Below are 14,772 nucleotides of genomic sequence, written 5' to 3' on the forward strand. Positions count from 1 at the left end.
AAAGATAAAAGATACACATAGAGAGTAGGTGGAGTGAGCAAGACTCTGTACAGCCACCTGAGGAGAAAGAAGCGAATCATCAGCCGGAACCTTGCCTCAAGGTCACGAGCCTTGTGGTAAAATATAAAATAATAGAAATGGGTTAATTTAAGATGTAAGAGCTAGTCAATAAGAAGCTAGAGCTAATAGGCCAAATAGTGATTTAATTAATACAGTTTCTGTGTGGTTATTTTGAGTCAGGGCGGTCCAGGAACAAATGAGCAGCCTCGGACAACATCACAGGCCAATGTAATAACAGAGACAGATCAAATTACTATAGTAGATTTGAATGGTAGACAGCTTCAGCATTCCTCACTTTCCCAAACTTCTCGTGCAGAATTTCTCTAGAGACAAGATGTCAGCGAATTGCTACTTTATCAGTATTTCTGCAATTATTACAGCTATCTCCAGATCAATCTCTATTCCTGCAACATCTCCATTAATTCCTGTTCATTTATTGATGCTTAAACTAAACATTGCCTTTTTACACTACCCGGCTTGGCCTGTAGAGTCATTTAACCCTCTCGTTTCCATAGCACCGTAAATTACATCCTTTCTTGTATAACACTTTGTAAACACTTAGGGACATCCACAACAGAGAGAGGCTCTGCCATTGTATTAGATATAATCCCAGTGACTTTCCAGTTACATGGTGACTGTTACTAAAAACAGAAGTTTTACAGACATTAATTAAAGCAAAATTTGTTCAGCTACTAAATTATAATTTTGGTGACTGACATAGCAGGATTGTTTTTTCAGTGTGCTGACATGGAAATTGCACTTGATTTTAAACCTTGATGGCTCAGGACACTCCTGGATAAAAGACTGTTATTCTCCCAGTTTTCTGTGACGTACCTTACTTGATTTGTGGTCCACATTAAAAGTAGCAATTGCATCCTCTGTTTTTTTCCTCCCAGATTTGGCTATTACATATTCAGCAAGTTTGTTGGCTAAATAGGTCTTTCCAGTACCACTTGGTCCTGAGAGTATAATTCTGTGGTGCTCCATCAGCAAGTTAAAGTACCTTTGGGTAATTGGTTTGGGGATCAGTGTGTCAAAAACAAAACTGTCCAGACTATTTTCTTCTACCCCTGAAGGAAAAAAAAATCAAAGGCAATAATAAGCATTATTGGTTTTTTTGCAGAATTAGAAATATATTCTGAACTCAAAATAAATCTTTGTTATTCATAAGAATGTAGTTCTTGCAAAATAATTCTCTGGCTATTTTTAACTTGCAAGCATTGGTTGTCATTTGAACATTGATAAGAAGGCATAGTGAACATCAAAGCTGCTTTTTTTCTGCTTAAGCTGCCCGCCACTGCCGGCTGCATGTTTTCCATTATTGCTTAAGGAAAGAAATATATAAATTTAAATTTACTGAGATAAGCAAACCTGCTAATTTCTCTTAGAGATGTATGTACGGTGTTAGAGAAGAAAGGGAGATATGTAAGATTTATAGAACTAAGACGGAAAAATGGCTCCATGAAGAGTCAGCAAGGAGTAGTAAAAGACAAGATGAGTTCAAGGCCAGCCGAGACTACATAGTGAGACCCTGTCTCAAAAAGTCATAAATCAAAGGACAATGCTTGGTCTTTTTTTCCACCCCATCCTTATTGCCTTCTCTTACTCATGAAGTACCCCAGCTGTATAGCCATGTAAGCTTTTGGAAAAAATACAAATTACAGTGTTTGGAAAAGGATTAAGAAGAGAGCAACATTATTTCATTATTTCCTTTTACTAACACAATTACTTTAATCACAAAACCAAATATTGACAAATCCCGCTATTAATCCACAGTTTATTTTGATACCTCCACATTTTCAAACACACTCAAACAGAGAACTAGAGAGGCAAGCCTGTGTCAGTTGTTGTGTTAGCTATAACTAGACACAACACCTAAAGCGCAGAAAGCAGCATGACTCATCCCTGGTTCTTGACTTTCAATTTGCATCCCCTGTGGATATTTATTGAATACACATACATTTAGCTTCAAAATATGGTGATGAATATATTAGTTCACTAAACCCAATAATGTTAATTGAAAGCTCATCTCATAAAGAGAAGTTAGGAAAAAAACCGAGAAGCTGAAATCCCCTTAGTTACCTTTCTTCTACAAGACTTGGGGATGCCTCAGAATTATATTTCTAGACAAATCAATGTCCATTTCATACCACAATTATCCCAGAGGTTAATATATTTTATAAAAGTATGCAAACTTTAACAAACTATAAGTGCAAAAGAAAAAAATGAGGTGTCTGGGTAAAAGTTGTCCTTTTTTTTTTTTACCTTTCAAGTTCACAGTGATGATATTATTATCTCCAACCAGGTATCCACAAGGCAGCAGTTCAGGCACTTCTAGGTTATGGGATCTAACTAAATCTCCTATACAGTAGCTAGCGATACAGTCAGAGCTCAGACCGAGACTAGAGGATGTATCGATTCGGAACACATATTCCTAAGGTGGTCCACAAAAAACAAAAGTGAAAACAGAGCTTCAACTTATCTGTAACAAAGATAAATTCATGAAGATACAAATCTGGCTGTTAAGATTTTGATTCACAATTCTGTCATAGTCAGACCACCCTGGATGCACCCAAGTTCCTCTGATCTCAGAAGCTAATTGGGGTTGGTCTTGATTAGTGCTTCGATGGGAACCCCTGGGCTACCCAGTGTTGTAGGCTTTTGGGGTATAGAGATGACTCACTAGTTAAGAATGGTTGCTGCATTTCCAGAAGACCTGGGTCAATTCCCAGCACCCAGGTGGCAGCTCACACCACCTGTAACTCCAGGCCCCCAAAATCTGATGTCATTTGTTTGACCACAGACATCAGGTATACATATGGTGTGCAGACTTAAATGCAGGCCACTCAGACACATAAAACCAATACATCTTTAGAATTTAAAAGAAAATTTGTACCTACTAAATAAGAAATGTTATATTAAACAGTGCAAAGAGAGAAATCTTTCCCTATTGAGAAGGGGAGGGGATCAGATACATTTAAGCTATGAAAGTTAAGTAAATCATCAAAAAGCTGAAAACATGAAAATTGATGTCAGGCTACCTTTAAAAACTTACCTTAAAAAGACGCCTAATGACACCATCTAAGACATCCCATTTAGTTTTTCCACTCACACCAATGGATCCTATCAAATAAGCCTGAGACTTCTGGTCCTTAATGAGAACAAAAAGAAGAGAAGGCCCAATAATTTATTAATTTATCACTGTACTTCCCATTAAAATGTACTAATGTAGTTGCTGCTTAAGACTGTGCATGGCGGGTTATATAAAACCAAATATACCTCAGTGAATTAGTCAGCCGAGCAAATAAAGTAATAGCTAGAACAATAACAAAAGAAAGAGCTTGGATGACACAGTAGGAAATGGGAAAATGGTGCAGAAGCTGCTCAGTAGGAAGGCAAGGGGATGGTAGCCCAGAAGAGTTGCTTTCCCATACTGATATACTTGATGCGTTCCTCCTATTAGCAGCCGTGTGGAAGGAAGACAGAGAAGACAGAATGGATCTCGTCAAACAAACATAAGACTTCATATTACTATTTTATGATTTTTTATCTTTGATAAGGCAAACACACAAAATTTCTATCTTTCATTTAAATTGAATACACAATACATCATTAACAACAAAGTAATCCATATTACTGTGACATTTACCTATTTGAAAACAGGTGTGATTTTGAAGTTATAAGAGAATTTCTAAGAACCACAAAGAGAAACTTACAGGACTTATTATAAAGCTCAATTTAATAGTAGAAGTGGTGGTCTCATATCTAAATTATTTATAGGATTGATTATTGATTTTTTCTAGGAATATGAGAGATACAAAGTTTCTGTCAGCCGTAGTTAAGTTAGAATTTTTTTGGTTAGGTGGAAATAAAAATTTTAATGCTAGTAAGTAGAATTCATTAATAACTGCAATCCTGGTTTCTATAGTCTAGTAGTCATTCAAGTATAGTAAAATAATCATTGAGCCAAACCTTTAGAATGCAAGAATTCTACAGCACATAGCAGCTACAGTAAGAATGTATCTACTTATGAAGAAAGCATCTGTCCATTAAGAACTATGATGAGAGGTCAATCCCTCAGCTGACTCTAACCCTCAATTTCTTTATCTGTAATAGTTAACACTGTCAGTATAAATGATCATTACCATTTCTACTGAGACATAATCTGAGTCAGAAATCTAATCTTTCCTTTTTTTTCTTGAAAAAGTTCACAAAAGTGGTTTTGATACTTCCTTTAGTATTATTAGGAGTGAAACTTTTCTTCCTCAAATTAATTTGTTGAAGACTTGCTCTCAGTATAATAATGACTGAGCAATGAAGCTTCTGGGAGGTGTTTAGGTCAGAGCAGACATGAGAGTAAGGACATCAGGATAAGAGTAATGTTTTTGTCACAGCCTCTCTCTTCCTTCCAGAGATGCCAAGAAAGGCACTATGAGAACCAATCAAGACATTGACAATCTGCAACCCAGAGTGCCCACACCAGCATTCAAACTGGCTAGAAGCTCTGTCTTGGACGTGTCTGCCTCTGGAACTGGTGGGAAATAATTTGTAAAGCCATCTCTACCATGTCGCTTTTTTGTGGCAGTCCTGGGTAGGAAAACGTTTTCTTCTTCTATGTTTATAGTGCAGTTTCTAGTATGTTTACTGTGCTTACACAATACAATAGAACAGCTGCTTTTAAATTAGACGTAGTTCAGATTTCCCTCAAACCACAAGACATAAACGGTCATGTGGGAAAAGGAGGCACAAGTCTACAGCTCAGGAGAAAGATTATAATGTTGGATTACTCCCAACATTTTCAGAGGCAGTATTTCATTATTAAAATTCAAGTGCTCTAATTATTTTTAAACTTTGAAACATTTTATTATTTTGGATAAAAAATTTAAATATGCATTCTGGGCTACTGAGTAACAATTTAATTAAAAATCCCTTTGTGTTAGTTAGGACACAGAGTCAAATGGTATTAATTTGAAGAGAGTATTTGAATACAGAAGTGAAGTTACATAGTTGCCTGATTAAATAGGACTATGCTTAAAATGGACATGGACAAGTGGAATTAATGGAGTATGAGCTACTGATTTCAGTAGTCTCTCTCTCTCTCTCTCTCTCTCTCTCTCTCTGATGTCTACAGTATTCATTATCTTCCAGCCTCCTGTTTGTACACAGACCACATCAACGACCTGCACATGGTGATGTTCTTTCTTTGCTGTCTCTATCTGTTCATCTTATAAAACATGTTTAGTTGGCGCCAAAGAAGCAGGATAACTACAAGAGCAAACCCTGGGGCATACACCACATCTAAATTACTAAGAGTTCTAATTCCTGACTTAGAGAGAATGTAAGATTAGAGAGATACCTTTGCTCGACCATAGCCCTTGCTTATGGAGACTATAATTTTCACACTGCGGCCGTCCTTATGTCCAGTTGCGTCACCAGTGTCTTCTAGCAAAATATCTACAGAATCAAAGAGAAACAAAATTACTACAGGGTAAGATTCACTCAGTGTGGCTTCTGGTCCATCTTTTTCCATGTCTATATTGTAAACATTGTCCAATGGAATCTATTCACCATATTAGCCTAACTGATTAGGAAATCCTCAGCTCTCAAGAGGATGGATTATGGGATGCTACTAAAATTTCATCTAAAGCATTTATTTCTGCATGTAAAGATTTTTATTTAAGTGTTGGACCATTGCCTCTGAATGAGGAAATAAGTTTTAGTCTGTTGCAGATAGGTCTAGATAATAGTTGAGGACTATCCAGGCACCATTTTAACTGTAACAAATTGAAAAGGAACCTAAGTTTTTATTTTATGAACGAAAGTTTACTGAGATGTGAGTGGTTGTCAAATGAAACATGTTCCAAGCATTTAGTATATGATATTGTTGTGATAGGACTCTATAAATCTATCACTACTAGGTATTGTTATTAAGCATGACATTATGCATACCTACTGAAGTATGTTATTCATTGTTCTCCTGTACCCTACATTAACAGCTTCAAAACTAAAATTCTGTTTTTAGCAATATTCTAGTAGTTACTGGCTCATGCTAAATCTTACTGGCATTTATGATGCCAGCTTTTAAATGAGATTAAATACTAAAATTTAAAATCAAGCAAATAAATGCCCAATTTGAAGAATTGGTATGGAAACATCCTACATGTATGTTTTCCTTCAATGATGATGCTATTATTGAGTCATGCCTAATATGAAGACAGTATTCTGTAGACAAATATAGTTTAGTTATATTCTAAGGAATGCATGTGTTTGACCCAACTTCACTAATAATTTCATAAAAATACTGTGACTATTAGCATCATCAGGACAATTTATTAAGATGACTCCTAAAAATGGAAAGTTTCTATTTTTATTTGAAACAGGTTCTTGTTCTCTTATAGGCTAGCCTAGAACTCATGGCAATCCTTGTCTGGGATTACAGATGTGAGCTACCATACCTTTTTGGAATGGTTTCTGTTATCTCAATAATAATATCTAATTTTGCAAAGTAAGAGGCAAAAATTACTTAAAGATCATATAATTAATAAAAAACTTTTAGAGTTATGGTGTATGGGAATTTTATACAAAGTTTTATTATTATTATAACTATTAATATTATTTTACGTAGGGTCAATGCAGGGCTTTGTGAATTCTTTTTTCTTTTAAATTTATTTTGTGCTATTGGGACAGGCTTTCTCTTTGTAGCCTTGATTGTTCTGGAACTCCCTCTGTAGACCAGTCTGGCCTTGAACTCACAGAGATCTGCCTACCTCTGTCTCTGGAGTGCTAGGATTAAAGGTGTGCACCACCACTACCCAGAAGCTTTTTGTTTCTTTAGCAAGTACCCACCCACAAAGTTTAATCCTAGTCCTCTCCTTCACTGTCAAGTTTTAAGTCATCAAAGACGATCTTTACTAGAATTTAACTATTTTCTTAGAAGACATTGTCAAAGACTTTTTTTCATTTTCAGCTATTATCTTCAAAAATAAAGGTTTACATAATTATTTTTAGCTATTCTTTAGCAAGAAAGGATAACTAACAGTCCAAATAGTCTATGACATATTTCAGAATGATTAGAATGAATTGTTCCAAGGATAAAAGTGATTGTCATTTGAAGAGATGGAAATGTTCATCACCTTGAATTGGTGACTACAGAATGTATGTATATAGTGAATTATAAAACTTATACAATTTAGATAAATAAATTTTAGCCTAATAAAATTGTTTCTAAAATTATTATGTTCCAAATTTCAGGAGTTTAGAGCAACACACCATTGGCTGTTCATATTTAAACTTCTTATAATTCATGGCCAAACTTCCTGCTCAGTTACTCATAAATATTCATAACTCTTAGTTACTCATAAATATACATAAGCATTCAGTAAATACTTAGTAAGCATAAAAAAAGAAAACGTCATCTGTATATTGAGGTGCATGCACATCAAAGTAGAAAAAATAAACGTCTTGCTCCTCTGGATACATGTTCTCAACAAAGTGATTTTAGAATATGCTGGAAATAAACAGGGTGGTGAAATGGACAGGAATTGACAGGAGAGTATCCTAGATATTTAGGCATTTCTATCAGAGGTGGAGGTTGGGGATAGACCAGAAGGCTGAGTCCTCAGCAAGCAAAAAGCCAGGAAAATTGGTTCAATCAAAAAAAGAAAAGAAAAAGAAAGAAAAAAAAACCCAAAAGTGAAAAAGCTTTATTTAAGAGCTGAGCATGAGGTTGACATAGCAGTAAATGTAACCCAGCACTTGTGAGAAGGAGACAGTGAAATCAGGAGAGCACTCCAGTCTTAACTACATAATGAGTTCAGGTCTTATGTTTGGGGCTACTGGTTTACCTACATAAAATCCTGAACCTAAAACTACACTCATTAAAAACAAAAAAGTCTGGGAATTCTAGGAACATGTTCATGACAGAGAGAAGACAGAAAAGGAGAAGGCATGGATTCCTCTGAAGTGATGTTGAGTGGGTAATTGTCCTTCAAATGGGATAGACCTTGCTTGCTCAACCGACATACCTATCATTCACTTCATGCTATATTAACTCATGAAACAAAGCTTAAAATACAAAAATCTTCTAACAACTTAGAGTAAACACAACCTTTAAACAAATGAGTGATGTTCTTAGCCTTTACATAGATAATTATTTAAGAAAAAATTAAGTCAAAGCTCCAGGCAGTGATTCATCCAGAACAGGGTTTAAATATTGCTTGCTGGGTATATGATCTTGACAAGCAGGACCAGTCATTTTCCTAAGGCTTGGTTTACACCTATGTAAAATGGGGTGGGGACTAGCAACTTTGAAGGACTATTGAGGGGATGAAAGATAATATTTTTAAAAAGACTCATTTTACATGGCTCATAAGTTTTGTTGTCTATGATATTACTCCTTTCTCTGTGTGCTCAGTATTCAAATTCCCCTCTTGGCAGTAGGATGGTTATAGCATGTCTCACTCTGATGAGAATCCCAGATCACCCGAGGGAACAACTCCCAGGAGAATACAAGCTCTAGTCATAAATTCTCTATAATTGTTTAGTGGGATAATAAGCTACAGTGAAATGGGAGAGAAGAAAACAAAAATTAAAGGACTATTTTATTGCCATTAATATCATAATCCTTTGGTTTTATTTTGAGTCTTTGAAGCTTTTTGTGAGGCAAAAATATTATCTAAAAATTTATAAGATTAATATATATATATGTATATATATATATTTAAAGTTTTTATCATGATATTAATGGCCATATAGAGTACTAACTAATTCTAGAAAATGACTTCATCCAGCTTCCTATTGGGTTTCTACAAGGTGACAAGGAATTAAATTTTTGAACTCTGGATGTATTTAACAAATATTGATCCTTTAACCTCTTTGAGATCTTCTGCACGTGATATTTAAAATGTTTAACTTCTCTGCAGTGAACCAATACCATGCCTAATAGTGATATCTGGAGTCTTCAAAAGGAAGATGGGGCCCCACAATGATGATTCCACCATGACTATGATAATACCACATGATGACACCCTGAAGCTTGAAAACCCAGCCTAAAGACCAGCTTTGGACTACAAACTGCTCAGGACAATTTTGAGGTAGCTAGCTGAGATGATCCAGTCTTACATACTACTCTAGCCAGGATCTGAGACAAGCCCTGTACTTAACCATTATTCAGAGACTGGATTGGACAGCAAATGATAAAGATACCTCTCCCAATACTTGACAATTAACCCAAATTTTTCTTTTCTGGATCCCCTAAAGATGCCATCGGGCCCAGACAGCAGGAAGTAAATTTAAGAATATGATGCCCACACTCCCAAGAGGTCAGGTGGGTGGTTTCTGGTCACTCAATGAGTTATAGATATTTATCATTGTTTGGAGACTTGGTTACAAATTGTTACTGGTTATGGTCAGGAAGGAAATTAAAGGAGATTAGATTCAGAGTTTCTGTTTTGAAAGAGAAATCAAGAAATATAGATACAGTAGGATATTAGGGTAGATTACTGAATATACTCTGAAAAGAAATAAGGAAGGATATAGAAGAAATGGGGTTAAAATGTAAAAATTTTCAATCTACTTTTAAACCAAAAAAGCAACTATTAGTTTTAAATATTTTATACTGGCTTGGATATTTTTGTATATTGATACAATGTTGAGATTATTTTTGTTTGAATATACTGTACATACGTTTCTAATCTTGTTCAAGGTATGGTACCTATGTAAGTCATTTAACAATGTAATTCAAAATTCTAGCTCTTGAAAGTTATTATTACCAACTACTTAGGATAAAAAGGAAATCCATGTTAGCAACTTCTCACTTATTACAGTTGAACTTATAGTCATATTAGGTATGTTTTCAAGGTCAAACATTAGAAAGACAAGTCATCTTTAAACATTTCAGAGATCTACAGGATATGGTATTTAAGATGTTTTAATAACTAGGTTCTTTCTTTTTTTTAATGACAATAAGTCTTGCCTGTTCCTGGCAGCACCAACCTCCTTCAGAGAAGATTATGGGCACTAAAAAAACTTTATATGGAGTTTACTCTCTTTGTGGCAAAGGTTAGTTGCTAGGTAAGAAAGTGTTCTTGCCTTGACTGCTGACAATATGTGGTACAAACAGGACAAGTGGAAAACAAAAGAAAGGCTGCTGAACTTTATCAACACAGGGTAGAACAGCCCTTTAGAATATCCTGCTTCACATAAAAGTCTGTCAGTTATGCTAGACCTATAGGCCAAAGATGGATGACCCAACATTGCAGAAGAACCTTGGGTGACTGTCCAGCCAGCCAGCTGTTTCTGTCATTTCTCACATTTTTTTTGGAAGTTGCTTGCTTACAATTCCTACTTACTCAGTTAATACTAATTTCATTTTGCATCTCTGGTGGAGTTGAAGATTTTATAGTTATAGTAACAGTTTTTATTTTTACCAGATTCAGAAGAGAAATTCTCTAAAGAAATTTAGAATGTATAAGGTTTAGAGACATAAAAAGATAGTTTTGGTAATACAAGTTAGAATAGAAAGGCAATTAGGTACAACTTTTGGACTCAATAAGATAGGATAGATATGGAGTATTTTCTCTAAATTTGTCAGCTGTTAATGGACTAGACATTGTCAATATATTTATTGCCTACATATGGTTATTATGCTTATTGTATAGAGATTTTCTTATATTAATTATAACCTTTTTTAAATTTTAGACAAAAATTAAATGGGAAAATTGTTGATATCTTGTTTGTACAAATAAAGCTTGCCTGAAGATCAGAGGGCAGAGCTAGTTACTAGCTAACCATAGAGGTCTAGAGGGCTGTACAGACAGACAGGAAGTGATAGTGTCTGGGCAGAGAGAGGAAGTGATAAGGTGGGAGGAAACAGGAGCTCACTTTCTTTTAGGCTGGTAAGTCAAGTAGGTAAGGTGGCTGTGGTTTGGCTCCTTCATCTCTCTGATCTCTCAGCATTTCCCCCATATATGACCCTGGGCTTTTATTATAAAGACCTAATAGAACTCATGCTACACTTTAGTCTCAGGTGATTACAAACATATAAATGTCTGAATTATTTCAATTGTTAGTTGTTTTCCTGGTTATATAAGAAAGAAAAGTATTTTTATAGCATTTTTATAATATGAAAGGCCACTAAAATAGAATTGAAAAAATCTGACTTTTATTTGAAGCTGTTCCTTAATAAAAATACAATCAATTTTAGCATTTAATATAATTTCCTTATCTTTCTCCATCTCATCCTCAGATCCTTGTGCATCTAGGTGCATTATGTTTAGCATTCTGATTCTACAGTGTTGTCTAGTTACCCAGGAACATGTATATCATTGGTTTCCAGTGTCATCTGCTGGTTGTATCATGCAATTACCACAGATCCCCATGTAAACAATTCCTAAAGGAAATTCTATGTCCGTGACTGAAAGTCACAGGAAGAGTTATATCTTATAATTGAATTATGCATCAAATATGAAGATGAAATTATGTCATATGACTCTATTTGAAATCGAATCAGATCTGTATCCTTGTTGTATCATTAATATGCTGAATACAATAAGAGAATCCAGCATGTTCTTTTCCTTTGTTGAAAATTTAATAGAGCTACAGAATGGGTGATAGAGGAGCATCATGCTCTCTAGCCAGCATCATGAAGGATAGCACAGTCATTTAGAAGTTGGCTCTGTGCACCGAAAACTCTATTAACTGGCATGGACCTATTTCTGTTATATTCATGAGGACCAATCACCCTGAAGAATATTTATTCCTCGTCTTCTTATTCATGACCATAGAAGAAGTACTTCACTGTGATTTCTAGACTGTATCTCTCTCTAAGACTCTGTATTAGAGAATGCTCTTGTAAAATTACAAAATAAGGTTCGAGGACTTGAGAGGGAGGGGCAGCTGGAACTTGGTATGGTCAAGGTCTGTGTTGGCATTTCATTTGTACAAAACTGGCCCGAAGATCAGAGAGGAAAACAGCCCCACTGATTAGCCTTACAGACCAGGCAGTGGTAATACACACCTTTAATCCCAGTAGCCGCACTAGTCTGCCATAGATACCAGGTGGTACATAATTTTAATCCCAGTGATGCGGGCCTTCAATCTCAGCCTTATAGAGGATTATAAATTGGGAGGAGACAGCTCACAGTCTTATTCTCATTCTTAGATCCCTGGAGGCAGGATCACCATTTTCACAATGAGGTCTAGGTAAGAGCCAGTGGTTGGCTGCTTTGCTTTTCTGTTCTTCAGATTGAACCCCAATTTCTGTCTCTGAGTTTTTATTGATCATGTTACAAAGGCCAGATGATCTATATAGCTAGTTTCAGGCCAGACCAAGTCTCTCCAGAACTAATTAAATAAATAAACAAAATGCACATGTCTATATGATAAAATTTAGCTATTTCTGAAGATAGGGAAGGCTTTCCTGATCCAAAGAGAGTAAAGAGAAAGCTTGCCAGACTTTGAGTACACACATGCACGGACTCACCTGAGGTAATGGACTCTGTGATGTTCAGGTTGTTGAGTGAAAGCCCTAAGGACTGGCGAGAGGAAGAGGATGATGCGGTGCTGGAGGATTCAGATGGAGGCCGAGCAGGTTTAGCTGTGTTACCGGTTTCTGCCTTCAACCGATCATTTTCAGCTTTCAATATTTCAATTTCATTCTGTTGAGAAGATGTAAAAGGTGGAAGAAAAAGTTTGATAAAATGACACAAATTTTGTATCAGACTTAATCTGTATGCTTCTTAAATACAAATGTCAGACAAACATAAATTATGAAAACAGGATTTTATTCCAAAGGAGAAAAGAGAACCCTTCTCCACTATACATGCGTGTGTTGCTATATTCTCCAATACAAGCACAATCATTAATGACATTATCTGTGGTACTGGGTACTAAACCAGGGCCTCACACACATGAGGCAAAAGTTCCTTACTAAGCGTTATGTTCCATCCTGTTGCTAAAATATACTTTTCACAAGTTTTAAAGTTAAGCATACAGCTCAACATTTGAGTGATTGGCTTGCATTTATAAGGTCCTAAATTCAGTTCTTGATACTGCCAAAAAAATAGACTGAAGATTGTTTATACTGGTTGTAAATTTAATTTTTATACCTGATATTTGTTCTTATTGTATATAACTTTGTATCAGGCTTAGAACTTTCTTATTTAAACAAAAGGGGGAGGTGCTATAGGAATTCCTACCACCAGTAGCCTATAAGTTACCTGCCCTCTTGGGCGTGGCCTCTGTTATACTATATATGCCAATGTAAAGCATGCGTACGGCCTCTTCTGGCTGTGGGATTCGGTTGCTCTTCCCTGTTCCAGCAAAGGATTGTAATCTTTGAGGCTACCTCTAAATAAATAACCCTCTATTATACTCAGTTCTGAGCTAGAGTGGGATTTCTTTTAAGCGCCCTTCTTAGATTCTAGCACAGATATAAGAAACTAAGTATCCTGTGTGTTCTTTTAACCCCAGTTCTTAGTGGGGCAAACTGGGGACAGAGGCAGGGGACCACTGTGGCTTTCTGGCTTCTAGGCCAGTCATAAGATCAGGGAGCGATCCTGCCTCAGTGGAATACGAAAAGAGTGATAGAGGACACAAAAAGAGGACATGACCTTCCGGCCTATCTGCATGTACATAGATGCACACACGTGCTTATACATTCACAAACACAAACACAAATGAACTAAATCTTAAAATGGTTCCTAACATTTTCCTTTTTAATTTTTAAAAACAATTCAATGTGTCTGTGTTTGTACATGGGTGGGTTTGTGCTTGTGAGTGTACTGTCTCCAGAATCCAATAGAGGGCAGCAGATTCCCTGGAAGCAGTGTTTCAGGAGTTTGTGAGCCACAGCACTTGGGTGCTAGTTGCTGAACTCAGGTCTAGAGGAAGAACAGAGAGTCACCTGAATGCTGAGCTTTCTCACCAGACCTAATACCGTTACTGTTAAAAACCATATTAGACTTCCACAGGGCAATGATGCCCATTACACTTCTGTGAATTCATGCCGAGTGGAAAAACCAGGCAAAAGTAATTACAAGATGGTTTGAGTTCCTTCCGCATCCTACCTAACAAATGGGAAAGGTTTTGTTTGACAGAACAGGGCACGACACTCATACAAACCACAGAATCCTTTCTGTTCATCTAGACAGCAGTAGGTAAACGGCTTAGCATTTGCTTTTCTTATTTGAAGAGGCTGGGGGACCAAGTCATCCCTGCTTCACAATGATAGGATGGAAAGATTCACAGCACAGGCCCTTTCTGAACTTCCACTATAGATGCTTCCACAAGTGCAGAGGCTTTGCTGTCAGACAGCGTTCAAAATCACTTCTACTCCCGAATCCTAAAGCCTGTGATAAATGCCTCTAGTTTTCCTCATTACTTTTGCTTTTCAATAGAAAATGGGTAAAAGTCAGATTTCAAAAGAACATCTTTTAAGAACCAACACAAAGGTAGCTCACGGGAAAGTAAAGAAGCCAGAATCATAGTCGTTTCTTAAAACTCAACTCTCTGCCTGTATCCATTCACTTGTCCGCGTATCTTGAATTGCCCTGTTTGCCCATTTGTCTTCCCTCTGCCTACCTGGATTTGAGCAAATCCCCCATTTGGTATTAACAACTGAGTTGCAAAGACTCCAAAAAAAAAAAAAAAAAATAGACTGTGTTTCCATGGTGGTTTTAAAAGTGGAATTTGTTATCTAGCAGCTGTAAGGAG

The 14,772-nt window shown here is 36.3% G+C and overlaps 1 protein-coding gene across 1 annotated transcript in view; it reads right to left on the minus strand.

Moving 5' to 3' along the window:
• Positions 1-14,772, minus strand: part of Nav3 (neuron navigator 3) — a 583,384-nt gene that overhangs the window by 19,079 nt on the left and 549,533 nt on the right. The window contains exons 29-33 of the mRNA XM_038314956.1: positions 12,542-12,716; positions 5,417-5,514; positions 3,116-3,211; positions 2,326-2,494; positions 895-1,130 (exon numbers count right to left, since the gene is read on the minus strand). Coding sequence (XP_038170884.1) covers positions 895-1,130; positions 2,326-2,494; positions 3,116-3,211; positions 5,417-5,514; positions 12,542-12,716 — 774 coding nt within the window. The remainder of the gene's footprint in view (positions 1-894; positions 1,131-2,325; positions 2,495-3,115; positions 3,212-5,416; positions 5,515-12,541; positions 12,717-14,772) is intronic.

Source organism: Arvicola amphibius, chromosome 17 (assembly GCF_903992535.2).
Source record: "Arvicola amphibius chromosome 17, mArvAmp1.2, whole genome shotgun sequence".
NCBI classification, from domain to species: domain Eukaryota; kingdom Metazoa; phylum Chordata; class Mammalia; order Rodentia; family Cricetidae; genus Arvicola; species Arvicola amphibius.